Here is a 15,711-nt window from a genome sequence, read left to right as displayed (position 1 = left end):
TATTTGGAACGGTGTGATCTGATGAAATAGCGTCACCTTTTCCAGCATAAATACTAAACAGGACCTCATAATAAGGCGTATGATATGCAAAACCAACGTGGTCCACTTCCCTACTTTTGTTTCCATCCTCAAATATTTTGGTAGTGGCAACTGGCAAAATATATATATGACCAATTTTCGGAGGGCACGTGTGGTAAACACATGCAAGTGAGTGTCAACTTGCTGCTGTTCGAGCATGAATGCATGACTGGTATGATGTGGTAACCTGCTAATAGTTGTACGTCTTTCTTCATCTCAAAGCGACAAAGCTTTTGTCTTCTTTGTTTCTTTCTCTGCGCACTTTTCTGGCTTACAAGTCTAGAAGATAAGGTGAGGACTCAAACGGCAGCAAACGAAGGTTGGTTGGTTTTTTTTTTTTATCTTCCTTCTTCATGTGTACGTACGTTTATATTGCTTGCTGGAAAAAGTAAAATAAAACAGTTCCTACAATTTCTTTTCTCTAGAATTCTGGGTTTTTGAGTGATACAATTCTCAACAATAATTTCTCAGAAGTTGAACACGTTTAGTGCTGGTGTTTAGCTGAATATTGAAATATGAGCGTCTTAAAGTGAGTAAAACTGATTAGTTAAATAAAAATATAAATAAAAAGTAACCAGAATAATAATTTAATCAAGTACAGTAATCATAGGGATTAAAAGAAGCTATCAACTTAAATGTTTTGAAACTTTTAAAATTATATATATATATATACTTGGGATTTTTCAATTCTTAATGCAAATGTTAGTATTTTAATTTCTTTTATTCTTTTTACTGGAAAGTGTTCCACCACAGTAATAAATTAAAACACACATCACACCTTTTAAACCTACTATTGCAACTCACTATTTGGATAACCATGGTTTGCATTGTAATGTTCACCAACACGTATTTCTATATAAATCACTGATTATGACTTTTGACACATTTTAAATAGTAGGTTAAATAAACGGGGCGGTCTAGCATTACTGTTTTTTAACTAATAGTTGGCATATTGTCAAAGTATTAGTTGGTATCATCCACTAGCAAAGGACGGGGCATGTACTTCCGTAAAAGGAAGAATCCGATTTCTGACCAGAAGCAATCCAATTTTGTTAGTGATGTGTATTACCAGCACATGAAATTATGGAGAACAAGAACATAAAATCACATCAATAAGCTCACTTTAGAGTTTAGATTGATAATTGGTGCATGTGGTTGCCTCAAAGGAGTATCATTCTAATCTTCTAATCTAATTTCACCTCAAATATTCCTGTCATTATCAAGTTTGCACACAGTATCGAAAAATACTGAATTTTGGGAAAATTATCAGGTTATTGATTTCTGGGATGTCTGATTGTGAATTTGAATAATTGATGACTGTGGCGGAAGTGCACAAGCACAACCATACTTGTCAAAGGTACTTAAAGTGGGCCTGGTTGATTGGATATGTGAGGATAGTGATAGAGTCCACAGAAGGAACCTTCCCTGTCAAAAGGAGACTACTTTAAAACCACTTGGATTTGAAAATTTTAGAAAGAAAAATTTCCTGCTAGCTTTGGAGCTACTACAACACTTGCACACACACACAGAAGGATTCCCCTTTCAATGCTTATAGAGAGAACAAATGACCTACAGAGGAACCAAAAGATTTTTCAGGATCTTTAATGGGTCCATTTAAATGTGGTCGAAAAATGTCTACTGACTGAAAGGTAACTACAACTTGGCTGGAGTGGGCTCAACCTGAGCTGCTCACTCGACTTTGGGTGGGCTTGGATTAGATTACTAAGATATTTGCACTGGAATTTAATGTCTTTAAATGACTCAGTTGGATTATACAACTCAAGGTATTTTTTTTCATTTTTTCTGACAGTGCCAGTAATATTATGGACAGTGCTAGGAACCACGAAAAAGAAAATCAAAGTTTATGCTTTTTGAAATTAGATTTTTCTATATGATGAAGTGTATCTATGTGGAAGATTAAATTCTGAAGATTAGCCCACCTTGGTTTCATACTTTTATTAGGTTTGTGCTTGTTTATTTTTGTAGTCTTAACTTTCTCTTTGCTCTCTTTGTAGTCTTAACTTTTATTTTTGTAGTCTTAACTTTTATTTAGGTCTGTATATATCAACTTGATATTGTGACATAGGCCAGGTGTTTGTGTTGCTGGTGTCGCGAAGTTGGATACTTGGATGGACAGAGTATATTGGCCTTACTTCGACCCAGAGTACGAGAATTTGAGCCTCAGAATAAACCCGCCAAGGTAATCCCAACTTGGTAATAACAATAAAAGAGACTCTAAAGAGAAAATTATGATCGATTTATATGTTTGTGTGTATGACTACTAACATGAGTTAATCCAAGACATGTACTAGTGTTCAATTTCATGTTCTTTGTTCTAAATGCAGGGTCTCTATAGATAATACTACTTCTCATGATTGTACTCTGGTAAAGGTAATATTTCCGTTTTCCTCCAGAGTTAAGGTTATAACATTTACAAAACACAGTCTCAACTCATTAACCCCAGGTTCATCAAATTAACCGTATGTTTGTACTCTCTTCTTGAAGAGGATATCCGATCCTAACCTGGAAAAGGCAGGGTCCTTAAACTAGTTATCTTGAACCAACCAACCGTCCGTCCAATTCAGTCACCTAATCCAACTGAATCCAACTTGAGCTGCACTCACCAAGATTTCTCTAAGTATCATTTAACATACAAATTTAACTTAAAGGCTCAAGCAGGATGTGCATGCCCACTAGTTTATGGTAAATTGTAATGGATCACAGGGTGACATTTGTATTTTGATACAGGTGGATAGTGTAAACAAACCTGGGATACTGTTGGAAGTAGTTCAAGTGTTGACAGACCTTGACCTTGCCATCTTTAAGGCTTATATTTCCTCTGATGGCGGCTGGTTTATGGATGGTACCTATTCTTGCACAACTTTTCTCTTGTTTGTTTACACCACCCTTTAAACCACTCTAGTGATGTTAATTCTTCTTTTCAATAGTTTTTCACGTCACTGATCAACATGGAAACAAGGTTACTGACACTCAAACCATCGAATGTATTGAAAAGGTATCCTTTTCTCGCATTAGTAGTATCTACATCCACAGCCCAGTTCTTCAAGATCAGTTTCACCACATATATCATTGTCCAGAAATTCGATGATAATCTAATATAAATCGAATACTTTACCAATTTCTACAAATATTATATTTGATGAGTTCAATTTGACTGTTATCGGTTGTAGGCTCTAGGACCAAAAGGTAACACTTCAACCATTGGCGGGATGAAGACATGGCCAGGTAGTAGGAGAGTAGGGGTTCACTCAATCGGTGATCACACAGCCATTGAGCTCGTTGGGAGGGACCGGCCTGGGCTACTATCTGAAATTTCAGCCATCCTCACCAATCTCCACCTCAATGTCCTTGTTGCTGAGGTCTGGACTCACAACATGCGTGTTGCATGTGTGCTCTATGTAAACGATGACACCACGTGTCGTGCAGTGGAAGACCCTATTAAGCTGTCTTCTATGGAAGAGCAGCTTAAGAACATTTTAGGTGGACCTGAAGACGATGGTAAAGCGGCACGTACCAATTTCTCTGTCGGGTTGACTCATCATATGGAGCGTCGACTTCATCAGATGATGTTTGCTGATAGGGACTATGATGTAAAATCAGATGTGGTGGACTGTGATGGTGCTTTATTTCAACCTATTGTAACTGTTGACCGTTGTGAAGATAAGGGGTATTTTGTTGTCAATGTTCGATGCAGAGACCGTTCAAAATTGTTGTTTGATATTGTGTGTACCCTAACTGATATGCAGTATGTTGTGTTCCATGCGTCTGTCTCTGTCTCATCGGATGCTCAATATGCCTTACAGGTACAAATCCTGCCCATTATCAGTCTTGTTTAGTTTTCTTTCTTTTTTCCTCGCACTATTAAATGCTTTATATGAATCTAACAAGTTTGTTTTCTACATATACATCAGGTACAGAGAGCATATGTTTTTTATGAATCAAACAGAAGTTTGAGTTGCTGATATAATTCGTTGGAAATTGTAGGAGTATTATATACGCCATATGGATGGGTGCACTCTCGATACCAAAGGAGAAAAGGAAAGGGTTGTCAAGTGTCTCAAAGCTGCTATCAGACGAAGAGTATGTGAGGTTAGTTGGCCCACCATATTATAAGATATTCATATATATTGTTTTGTATTATTTCATTGGAGAAACGTTGGTAGTAGATAGGAGTAAACATACCAAATAATGTTCATAATATATTAAATTGCTAATCAGTGTTTAGTTGGCGACCAAGTGTGAATGTTATTACCTGTACAAAAAAAAAATCGAAGACCACTGGAAAATGTGGAGAAACATGAAACATGGAACTTTGTTCCGCCTTCGGAGATGCACATTTGTTGTGCCATGTGGTCATACCAAGCACCATAATAGCCTAACACAGAATGCAATAGTGTTCATAATTTACTGTTATATAATAGCACCTTAAGCCTGTTGATGGATGAAATGCAGGGCCTAAGTCTGGAATTATGTGCAAGGGATAAAGTAGGTTTGCTATCAGAAGTGACGAGAATTCTCAGAGAGTATGGATTATCTGTTACAAGAGCAGATGTGACAACAGTTGGACAGAAAGCAAAGAATATATTCTATGTGAGAGATGCATCTGGGAATCCAGTAGACACAATTACTATTGAACGGCTTAGCAAAGAAATTGGACACTCTATGATGCTTAATGTGAATAAAGTACCAAGTAACTCTGAAGCACCTGCATCTAAGAAATGGGCTAAAACAAGTTTCTTCTTTGGGAGTTTATTGGAGAAGTTTTTGGCTTGATACATGCATGTTTTGCTTGATCCCCAAAGAGATGTGAAAACCATTAAGATTCTGTAGTGTGAGACACGGAATATTATGTCTGTTGCACAATATAATGTCATCTTCATCATAATGCATGCCGTCTTCCTATTGTCACCAACTTTCTGCGTATCAACAGCAGAGGTCATTTTGTTTTATTTTCTTAGTTTTATTGTTTGAGTTTAATGTTTAAGTTCAAGATTCCCTCCCATTAAATTCGTATACTAGAGCCCGTGTGATTGAGCAAAAATCATTACTCTTAAAGAACATTTGGCTAAAATACCTTTAATGGCCAACCAAAAGTAGTACACAAATTTCTTTATAGCTAGTGCCATAAAGGTGTTTAGCCTTACACTTGTGGTGGAACCATGTATAGGTATATTGGAGTTATTGGAAAGATCTATACCTATTTATTTGTAATCATCGGCAAGTAGACTCAGTGGCTCACATAAAGAAACAACAACAATTATTCCGTAGTAAGGCAAGTAGCCTGTTTAAAAACAAGCGAATAATGGAATCACTTTTAACAGTTGAAAACAAATCGTTAAAAAACAATATGAATCTACTGTTTAGTTGGTTAGTTGATTCTAATTATCAGTTTTGTTTGTTATTCATAAAGAAACAAAATAATCTTCTAGTTTTCTTGTTAACAGCTGCAAAGAACAATTTAATATATCTAACCGAAGGTAGAATCAATTCCAAATCTTGAAATACATAAAATTTATTTTGTAAACATAGTTTTATCCGGGTCTGTTATTTGAGATTAGAAGCCGGCTAGCTAAGAAATGAGAAGGTATATAACAAGTTTAGTGTCCTGTATTAGAATCATTCAAGTTCCAAAACTGAAACAGGAAGAATTATCAATATGAAGCACTTCTTCCTCCTGCATGTAGTTGTACTGGCCCTTTTCGGATCACTTTGTGGTAAGTTTTGATCACTTTTTTTATACTCGGTTTCATTACAGACTCATCCTTTTTAGAAATATCGAGTTGGTCTAGACATATTCTTATATATTCACAGGATAGATGTGAAACCTTAAGATTGTTGGATAATCCAACTCTCAGTGATTCATTTCATTTTTGACGATAATTATTAGGAAAATCTTATAGTTCTACATGTATATTTAAATGAAAAATCCACATAAAAGTGACAAGTAAGTGGCCTATCATGCATACTCTTTTTTCTTAGAATGATTAAGAGAATGAATGAATAAATCAAGATGTGGTTCTTTTATTAGGAGTGTTTAACTATTATTCATGACATTTCTTGTTTCATTATGAGCAGAGGGGAAGGTTATGATGGAGTACATTGGAGCGACAGGGGTTCCAGTGACCTTTGACGCTGTCCCAATTGATGGTGACATTGACTTCAACTTCATTCTCAGCTTTGCCATTGACGCCGACTCAAGTGGCAAGGCGCAAAACGGTATATTCTCTCCCTACTGGATTACATCCCTCACACCAGGCTCAGTTGCAGCTATCAAGGAAGAGCATCCCAACGTAAAGGTTCTTGCTAGTCTTTCTGGATGGAGCCTCGGAGATAAAGTCCTTGCTTGGTATAATCCGAAAGACCCTCAGAAATGGATCTCTAACGCATTTTCATCTCTCCAAAGCATAGTTACCACATACCACCTTGATGGAATTGACATAGACTATGAAAAATTCCCTAAACATGGGAATAATACGTTCGCTTACTGCATTGGTGAACTCCTTACTCTTTTGAAGAACCAAAGCGTCATTACAGTCACTTCAATCGCACCATACCACCTTACAACTCAACCCTATATAGATCTATACAACGCTTACAGTGACGTAATCGACTACGTAAACTACCAATTCTATACAGATAAAGTGAGGACTGCGAAAGGATACTTGGAGGCATTTAAACTGAGGACAACGCAATTTGATTTAGAGAAGGTGTTGCCTAGCTATGAGATTAATGGCAGGGGCATTCAAGGGGATGCATTCTTTGATGCCTTGAACTTATTGGAAGTGTCTGGTTTTCATGTCAATGGAGTGATGATCTTCTCAGCTGATGCTGGTTCTACCAACGGATATTATTATGAAAAGAAATCGCAACAATTTTTGCTCAACTCAACTCGTTTATGATTGTATACCAAATTGGGAATACTATTCTTACTTGAAATATTGCAGCAATTGAGGAATGGATGTGGAGGTTTCTTTTATTTCTTTTTCTTTTGCTGGGTAGGAATGGATATGGAGGTATTTGTTAGTTCAGTAAGAAAAGCAAATAAAGTATTATATTGATTTCTTCAGGTAATAAATACAAAATGTAGTATGAGGGGATGCAGCACATATAAGTATATAACTAGCTGTTGAGTTAAGTGCTTGTACTCCGTTTGAGGTGTTTCATTTTGTTAACCTCACTTTTTTAATGAGAGATATGAAAGAAGAAAAAAATTACTTCAGAGATACGATGGATCCTTCCTTGCAGCTAAATTGTGAAGAGTAGAATAACCTCCAGATGCTATGTACTGTATCAAACTAGTAATACTTAGGGATGACAAGGGCGATTTGTGCCCAAAATTGAAGTTATATTTTATACAGGAAATATTTACGAAACAAAGAGTACTCAGTCACACATAATAAAGCAAAGACATTACATTTATGCGGGTGAGGTAACAGTTTTGTGCACCTAGTTGTTTTCTCTTAAAGTATAAGTACACACCATGTACAAAACTCGCTTCAAAAATGTTCTGTTGTTGTAGCTCAGGCGCTCAGCCTAATTGATACTTGCTGCATCAGCATTCAATCTTCATCCGTAAATGTACAGCTCACGGCACCATGCATCAAGACCGAGATTAACTTTGACCAAAGAATCTCCACGAGTGGCTTTTACACTGCAACCTCCAAGTCTCAGGTTCTATCCCTCTTAATTCCCAGACATGGAAATGCTACAAGGCCTGTGTTTCTTCTACACAGCAAGCAAATACCCACGCCAACGTAGTTGTTTCTTGACTGCCTCTTCGAATTCCCCACCTTTGGATTGATAGCTGATTGAGATAATTAACAGATATCTAAAGCTGCGTAACAGTTTACTTTCTATCCCTGGCTCCATTAGGTTCAGGTTCTATCCCAGCTTATCATCAACTGAGTGGTCCAAGACCTTCATTGCCACAATTAAGTTTCCAAACTACTTCCTTCACATGATCCAATCATGCAGCTCAAAGGATCCACATGCAGATGCATTTTTGAACGAGTAAAAGTTTTCAGACATCTCATGGCCCTCCAATGAAGTATACCATAAGAACCGACAGGTTGAGAATTGTTATAATCTAGATGTTCCAGTACAGAGTACCAACCATCGTAGTATAAGTTACTGTTACTGTTTAAAGTGTGCTAAACGACTCTCACATTTTCAACCACACACATCACCAACTGCTAAGTGGTCACTCAAAGAATCTAAAGTAATATATATCTCTTTCCTCTGTTCATGTGTTTTATCCATGACCAGAAACTCATGAACCGTATCCTCAATTTGGATCGCACTACAACCAGGCACTTTCTCCATACCCTCCTTTCTCATTGCATTTCTTACACTCGTAACAAAATCCCATTGTCCAACTGATGCATTTAAATTTGAAATCATTGATATATAGCCCGGATTCGAAGGCTCTAGACTAAGAATCTTCTGAGTTACAGCCTCTGCCAACTCTTGTTTTTCATATACCTTACAAAAACCAAGCAAAGTAGCCCAAATGATTGCATTAGGCTCCATCCCCATGCTCATTATGAATTTGAATGCTTCCTCCACCATTCCGGCCCGACTAAGAAGATCGACCATGCATCCATAATGTTCAATTTGAGGCTCAACACCAAACTGCATTACCATCTGCTTGAAAAAACTCTTTGACCTTCTTCAACTAGTCCACCATGGGAGCAAGCTGACAAAACGGCAGTGAAGATAACATAATCGGGTTCTATTCTTTCCCTACACATTGTATCAAACAGCGACAAAGCCTCTCTAAACTTCCCATTTAATGCTAGACCTGAAACCATTGTTGTCCATGTGATTATACATCTATCTGTTACACAATGAAACACTTCTATTGCAAATTCAATGTCCCCACATTTTGCAAACATGTCGATGAGAGCATTTCCCAACACATTTGACAAATTATAACCATTCTTCTTCATATAGGAATCAATCCACTTGCCTTGTTCAAGGGCGCCCAAGCGACCACAGGCAGAGAGCACACTTACAAGAGTAGCCTCATTTGGTGTACACTCTCCATTACTTAACATTTCATGGAACAGACTCAAAGCTTCATCAAACATATTGTTCTGAACATACCCTGCAATCATTGCATTCCATGTGACAACATTTTTTAGGGGCATCAAACCAAAAAGTTTATTAGCAGAATTGAGTTCCCCAACCTTAGCATACCCCGAAATCATGGCTGTCCAAGAAACCACAGATTTCTCAGGCATCCTATCAAAAACCAACTTCGCATTTCTTATATCACCCTTCCCAACGTACCCTGAAATCATAGTATTCCATGAAACCTCGTTCCTCACAGGCATGCATTCAAAAATAGATTGCGCTCTCTCCATATCCCCATCCCTACAAAGGCAGGATACCATAGAATTCCAAGACACAATACTCCTCTCCGGCATCGTATCAAACAACTCCATAGCCAAAACTTTCTCACCATTAGCCATATAAGCACCCATCATCGAATTCCACGAAACAACATCTCGTTCAATCATTTCATCAAACACCCTCCTCGAAAACTCAAAACTCTCACTACACTTACAATAAAAATCCAACAATGCATTCTGTACAAAAACAGAATACCCAAATCCCAATTTCATAACATGGGCATGTATCTCTTTCCCCATTATAATATCCTGTTGCAACTTACAAGTTTTCAATAAAATAGTAAATGTAAAAGTATTGACGCCAATCGATGACGCGTGCATTGAGTTATACGTAAAGAACGCGTCTTTACGACGCCCATTGTGTATAAAACAGTCAATCATGTTGTTGTAAACGAATACATTTGGGGAATGGGCATTTTTAAAGATTTGAATGGAAAAGTGAAGTGAGTTGAAAGTTGAAGAGAAGTTTATGAGTTTGGTTATAAGATGATTACTGTTTTGTAGACCATGTGTGAAAATTTGAGTATAAGTTTGTTTTAATTGTTGGATTGTTTTACATTTTTGTAGAATTTGAAGCAATTTTTGCTCCATTTTTTTTGTTCTTCAGAGCAGTAGTTAAAATAACAGAATTAACTAACTTTTCTGTATCGTTATTTTCACCCAAACAGAATTATTGGAGTTAACGAAATTTAGCATGTCTCAAAATCATGGGGAACATACTGAACCTTGTTTTATGTTTTGTAACTGATAATAAGTTTTCTTAACTCTCTCCATGCTCCGTCCTTCTCACATCACCTCTCACCACCCAACACCAAATCTCAACACCTAATAGGACTGACGCACGCACCAAATCTCAACACCTCTCAACACCTCTGAACCCAACACCTCTCAACACTTCTCATCACCCATCTCTCCCTATGCCCATACCCATACCCATACCCAAACAACTACGCCCAGATCCAACCCAGAGAGCCAGCTACTGTCTCTATATATCTACTATATACTATACTATCACATCTCTCTATATTAAAGCAGAGTCCACCTGAGGTGGCAATTTCTTATAATAGAGCTCTCCCACGTAGACTCATCTCTCCACTAAAACTCTGTAGATAGATAACATCACAATCTATTAAATATTATTAGAACAAATTCTATTAGCAATCGAATCCGTACGACAAATAGATAACAAATTCTATTAGCAATCGAATTGTGCTGCTCATCTTCTATATATTAACAATAATTTGTTCATCTGCCCAAGTTATCTCCTGATCTATCCGCAGCTTCGAGTCCACCCGAAAGTATTTGCCTTAATCTCAATTCTTTTGTTAAACTTGAAAATAAATAATGGAACACCTACCGTGTTTAATATATGCCACCGTGTTTAATAGATAAAAATAGTTGCTAACACCCACCGTGTAGATCAACATGGATAGCTTGGACTGGCAGTAACTTCACCATTAGTCGATAAGAGGTTCACCTTAACCTATATACACAACATTGGTCGATAAGTCATTAAGTCAGACACACATATATAATGAACAACCATGGTGTACAATTAAGAATCAAAGAACCAAAGTTTTAATAAGGGTCCTTTGTAGTCTTTCCAAGGAAAGCTGTTCCCAACATGATGGAATGCAACAAGACAACGAAACTAGCATAAACACGAAAAGCACGTAAAACTTATATCTACAGGCAGACAACAAAATCACTACACATAGAACGTAAAACATCTAACATTTTTTAAAGTGATTCAAATGTATATACCTGGAATCTCCAAGCTTCTGATTGTAATATGACTCCGGCAACGTCAACGAAATAGCAAGATTCAAATTCTGATTAGGAGCAACAACACGCGATCCTACATATTTTTCAAGTTCAATATTCTCTTTACAATTCAAGCCACATGACACGCTTGGGCAAGACATGATGATGAAAATAATACTCTTGGTATAATCGAAGTTAAGGTTATCTGATATGTGAATCTGTTCTTCATCAAGGTAGTACATTGTAACACCACCTATAACGAATCCCAATACTAGCAAACCAAACAACAAGAAACACACATAAGTTGACCAGAAAAATCCCCAACAAAACCTCACCACCAACTTCAAAAGAAAACTTTAGTCCATAAAACTTTAGTCTGAAACCATACCTCGCAATGCGTCAACATATGCAATTAGATTGGGCACATTCAACATTGTAAGAATCCAGTAGCACTAATCATAGCGTCCTTGATTTGTTTCATTAGATTTCTTTTGGTACTTTTGAGAGCCATTGAAGTGAATATGAACAGTAAATAAAATGGAGAGACTCGGGAAAAAGGCAAGAGTAAAAATAACCGGGTACTGCTGCTGCAAAATATTGTTTTTTGGGAGAAAGGGAAGTGAAGAGTTTGTTGAAGTCATCTGAGACTTGATCACTAAAGAATACTTGAAACTCAGGGGTTTGAGGGCCAAGGCCTTGCGGTTGAAATATGCATTATATGGCTTCTACTATGGTCTGTATTGCAAGGAATGTATTCGTCCTCATGAACATCCCAAGTTTGCAATATAAATAATTGTGCCCGATGGAGAGGAAGAAAAACATGAAGCTTCTCTCCAATCGCTTCTCTTATCATTCCCTTGGCACCATCCATTGCCCCCTCAGATTCCACTTGATACCCATGTAGGCCTTTACATATACGAGGGCGAACATCTTGCTCCAACCGATCGCACATTAGTATAGTCACATTAGTGCTTGAACGGGTATTCCACTTTGAAATGCTTGGGCTCTTCTAGCCTTCCTTCAAGGCTGCCTGCCTCATCGAGGTAGGCTTCAAGTCGGTGGAGGCTCGATGACCTTACGACATAGTTAATACCAAGCCCCGAAAGGGGTTTACTCTTTCTCCTCTTTCATCTCAATTCTTACTTTGAGCACGAAAATAAAGAATGGAACCGACTTTACCTGTGAAAAATAAAAAATGGAACAATATTAATCTCAATTTCATTTCTATCTTATTGAACTTTAACCGTTTATTTCCGGTTCTTCTACGTCCATCCTGTATAATAGACGTCATGGATTAGATCAAGGAAGCTAATAAGTGTTTTTATTGTAGTCTGACCAATTACCATACCCTTATTAATAGAAATAATAGTCCTAGAACTGAGTTAACTCCTAGAACTACGAGTCCTCGAACTAGAAATAAATAGATAGACCTATATCCTCAATTACACTTGAATAAAAATTCCATTCGAACCCCAACTCACATTGATTTTTGTTCAAACAATTAGAGAATCCAAATTTGATTGTCACGTCATAAGAAAAATTAAAGTAACTTCGTAGATAAAGTTCGGAGAAGAAAAAAAATCAACATGCACAAATTTTACAAACGAGACAAGGTAGGAAATGTAACAACCTGATTGGTTTGACACATAGCCCGAGCTTCATAACATTTGGAAAGATTGGCGATGAAACCTAAACTTTACGATTCATAACAAATCCACAAAGCTTCCTCCATCTCTCGAATGCTTCATCCGATGAGTTTTTAGTTGCTTATTCCTTATATATTAGATTGTGAGGCCTTCATAAGCTGATCTCCATTATTCATAGCACAATAACATTCATAGTAGCACGAGGAGTCACCCCATCCCGCAGAGAGCATGCCATATTAGTTTGTATATATTTATTTTATTGACTAATTTATTTTACAAGATCGAACTAAATGGATATCTCCAAAAACTGAAGGCAAAACAAAGCACGATCGAAAGAATGTTTAAGTTGAGAGCAAAGGGAAACCATACACACAGAAGAAGAATGCATAACACACCGAGACAAAACTCACCCGCCGGTCAAGCATTTGGTAATTCTTATCACATTCATTTATCTCAACAGCACAAGCACGTACAAGCACATGAACTAACATATCTTTATCTCAACAACACAAGCACATGGATACTTTTCTTCATATCCATTATTTTTTCCGTACAATAGCAACGTGCAATCATCCCCCGTGATTTCACATTCACAATACCAATACTTTCCTTATGTTCAATATTCAACAGCACAAGCACATGGATTCTTTTCTTCGTATCTATTATCTTTTCAGTACAATAGGAACGTGCAATCATCACCTATGATTTCACATTCACAATACCAGTAGTTTCCTTATGTTCAACATTCACCGGTAAAAAAACTCATATTTATATTATATTTATATATACGTTTATGAGAAGTTAATTACATCATTATGTGTCTTTGCAATTGGATATAACAATGTGCAGCCATCACATCCAATCTCACAATCATTATTCCAAAGAGACTCAATATGCAAATCTTACTTAATATCAATCAGGTACAATATTGAAAATATGATAATATATTTATGAAATAAAACTTTTAGGAATCTTACTTTTCTCATCTATATCGTCCGGATATTGGCTCTTGCAATATATAAAGGTCACAAGAGGTTTTATTTGTATACACAAATGCCACAACCTTGGCAAGCGATGATCATATGGAAATTGATTATGATACAATTGGTAATACCTTATTAATGCATTTCTTAGTGTATATCACAAAATCATTTGTTAACACCTTATTAATGCTACGGATGATGACAATTTAGCGGGCATTTAGATGTTTACGGATCAACGGAACAATCAAGACAAAAGTTGTCACCAATAGTAAGTTCTAATTGTATTATTGTTTTGCTAAATTAATTTATATTATTAACATGTGTGCATTTTCATTTTCAGGAAAATTCTCTCTTACGTGGGAATTTCGGAGGACCTTCAAGTGTCTACTCACCGTGGTGCTATACTTTGGTATGAGGAGAGGAACACAAAATATAGGAGACCCAAGAATCCAAAGTTCACCATCTGTTGCCAACAAGGGAAGGTAAAATTGCCATTACTAAAAGAACCTCCGAGTTTTCTAAAGCAGCTCATGGACTACAATGGGAGACCTAGATCAAGAAAATTCAGAGAAAACATACGGTCATACAATACGATGTTTGCTATGACGTCTATGGGTGGGAAAATAGACAAAGATATAAACAAAAAAGGTTGTGGACCCTATGTTTTCAAATTGACTGGGCAAAAGCATCATAAGATAGGTTCTTTACTGCCAATGTCAGGCCAAAAGCCAAGATTTGCTCAGTTATATATACATGACACAGAAAACGAAGTTCAAAACCAAGTGGATTTTTTGAAAAGAAAAGAAAAGGAAGATCCGAAAAACATAGATAAAGAAATTGTTGACGGATTGATAAAAATGTTCAATGTTGAGAATAATCTAATAAAATCTTTTAGAACAACAAGAGATAGATTCCGAGAGTCTGATTTGATCCACGTGCGCTTGAGAATCATCGGAACACGAAACAAGGATGCAAGGCAGTACAACATACCAGAGGCAGCAAAAGTTGCTAGATTAATTGTTGAAGACGGACATGAAAATAATAACGGTAGAGAAGTAATTGTCGAGAAAAGATCAGAAGGCTTAAAAAGGATGAATGAGTTACAACCAAGCTTTATGGCTATGCAGTATCCTATTCTTTTTCCATTTGGAGAAGACGGTTTCCATTTGCAGATTTAAAAAAATAATGTACGTGAAGGTAAGCTGACAAAACGCAATACATTAAGCATTAGAGAATTCTATGCTTACAGGCTTCAACATAGAAAAAATGAAGGACAGACATTGATGAGAGGTGGACTTCTTTTGAGCTAGTTAGTTGTTGATGCAGAAACAAGCGTGGTGGAACTCCGCCTACGTTGGATACGTGATAACCATAAAAAGATCAGATCAGAATTGTACCAAGGTCTCCAAGATGCAGTTGTTGTCGGAGACACAACACCAACTTCAATTGGAAAAAGATTAGTTCTACCTTCTAGAGTAGACTGTAAGATAAAAAAAATAAAATAAAATAAACGTGGATAACTAGAAAAAATTACCTTGAATTTACAATTCTTCAATGCTTCCTTTCCAAATTTTGAGTATATTTATCATACTCAAAGTCGTAGCATTGCTTGATGAAATTATCAATAATGATCAACCAAACCAGAAATAGCAGTACTGCCAGAGTGCCAATGGCGAGTGTTTTTGAATTGTTGAATAGTAAATAAATATCGCTATGTGGAACTCACGATATTTATTTAATATCGTGTACGTGTTTCTAATTAGTTGGAATTTGGATTACACGTACATGGAATTCGCATACTAATTA

General features: G+C 36.7%; 2 protein-coding genes and 1 pseudogene across 13 annotated transcripts; 2 read left to right on the top strand and 1 right to left on the bottom strand.

Annotated features, from left to right (window-relative positions):
* The first annotated feature begins 94 nt into the window (after positions 1–94).
* ACR3 (ACT domain repeat 3) lies at positions 95–5,011 on the top strand. 11 transcript variants are annotated; one of them, XM_086607608.1, is made up of 8 exons: positions 95–369; positions 2,165–2,278; positions 2,424–2,469; positions 2,827–2,941; positions 3,027–3,094; positions 3,270–3,902; positions 4,084–4,188; positions 4,552–5,011. In XM_086607608.1, the coding sequence occupies exons 2-8, from the start codon at positions 2,208–2,210 to the stop codon at positions 4,870–4,872; spliced, it is 1,359 nt and encodes a 452-aa protein (XP_086463734.1). In that variant the 5' UTR covers positions 95–369; positions 2,165–2,207; the 3' UTR covers positions 4,873–5,011. The 11 variants fall into 11 exon arrangements, with proteins under 11 accessions (XP_086463734.1, XP_086463731.1, XP_086463728.1 ...); XM_086607605.1 differs by having other exon boundaries at positions 95–397; positions 2,170–2,278; XM_086607602.1 differs by having other exon boundaries at positions 95–397.
* A 512-nt stretch (positions 5,012–5,523) lies between these two features.
* Positions 5,524–7,324, top strand: LOC147502768 (chitinase 2-like). Its single transcript, XM_086607613.1, has 2 exons — positions 5,524–5,813; positions 6,175–7,324. Exons 1-2 carry the CDS (start codon positions 5,756–5,758, stop codon positions 6,996–6,998), a joined length of 882 nt encoding a protein of 293 aa, XP_086463739.1. The 5' UTR covers positions 5,524–5,755; the 3' UTR covers positions 6,999–7,324.
* Positions 7,325–7,423: 99 nt separating this feature from the next.
* Positions 7,424–10,215, bottom strand: LOC147502767 (pentatricopeptide repeat-containing protein At3g29230 pseudogene; annotated as a pseudogene). The gene has a single exon (XR_015221789.1). The product of XR_015221789.1 is annotated as a pentatricopeptide repeat-containing protein At3g29230 pseudogene (transcript).
* Positions 10,216–15,711: the final 5,496 nt, after the last annotated feature.

The sequence above is a fragment of the Coptis chinensis genome, chromosome 4 (genome assembly GCF_015680905.1).
Source record: "Coptis chinensis isolate HL-2020 chromosome 4, ASM1568090v1, whole genome shotgun sequence".
In the NCBI taxonomy this organism is placed as follows: domain Eukaryota; kingdom Viridiplantae; phylum Streptophyta; class Magnoliopsida; order Ranunculales; family Ranunculaceae; genus Coptis; species Coptis chinensis.
Note: the sequence above shows the minus strand (reverse complement) of the source record. Positions and strands in the feature narration are given on the sequence as shown.

Coding starts and splice junctions, on each gene's coding strand:
- ACR3 (XM_086607600.1), top strand. CDS start 1,825: ATGTCTTTAAATGACTCAGTTGGATTATACAACTCAAG. Junction 3,903..4,083: donor ATGCTCAATATGCCTTACAG/GTACAAATCCTG, acceptor TGGAAATTGTAG/GAGTATTATATACGCCATAT. Junction 4,189..4,551: donor TCAGACGAAGAGTATGTGAG/GTTAGTTGGCCC, acceptor GATGAAATGCAG/GGCCTAAGTCTGGAATTATG.
- LOC147502768 (XM_086607613.1), top strand. CDS start 5,756: ATGAAGCACTTCTTCCTCCTGCATGTAGTTGTACTGGCCCTTTTCGGA. Junction 5,814..6,174: donor CCTTTTCGGATCACTTTGTG/GTAAGTTTTGAT, acceptor CATTATGAGCAG/AGGGGAAGGTTATGATGGAG.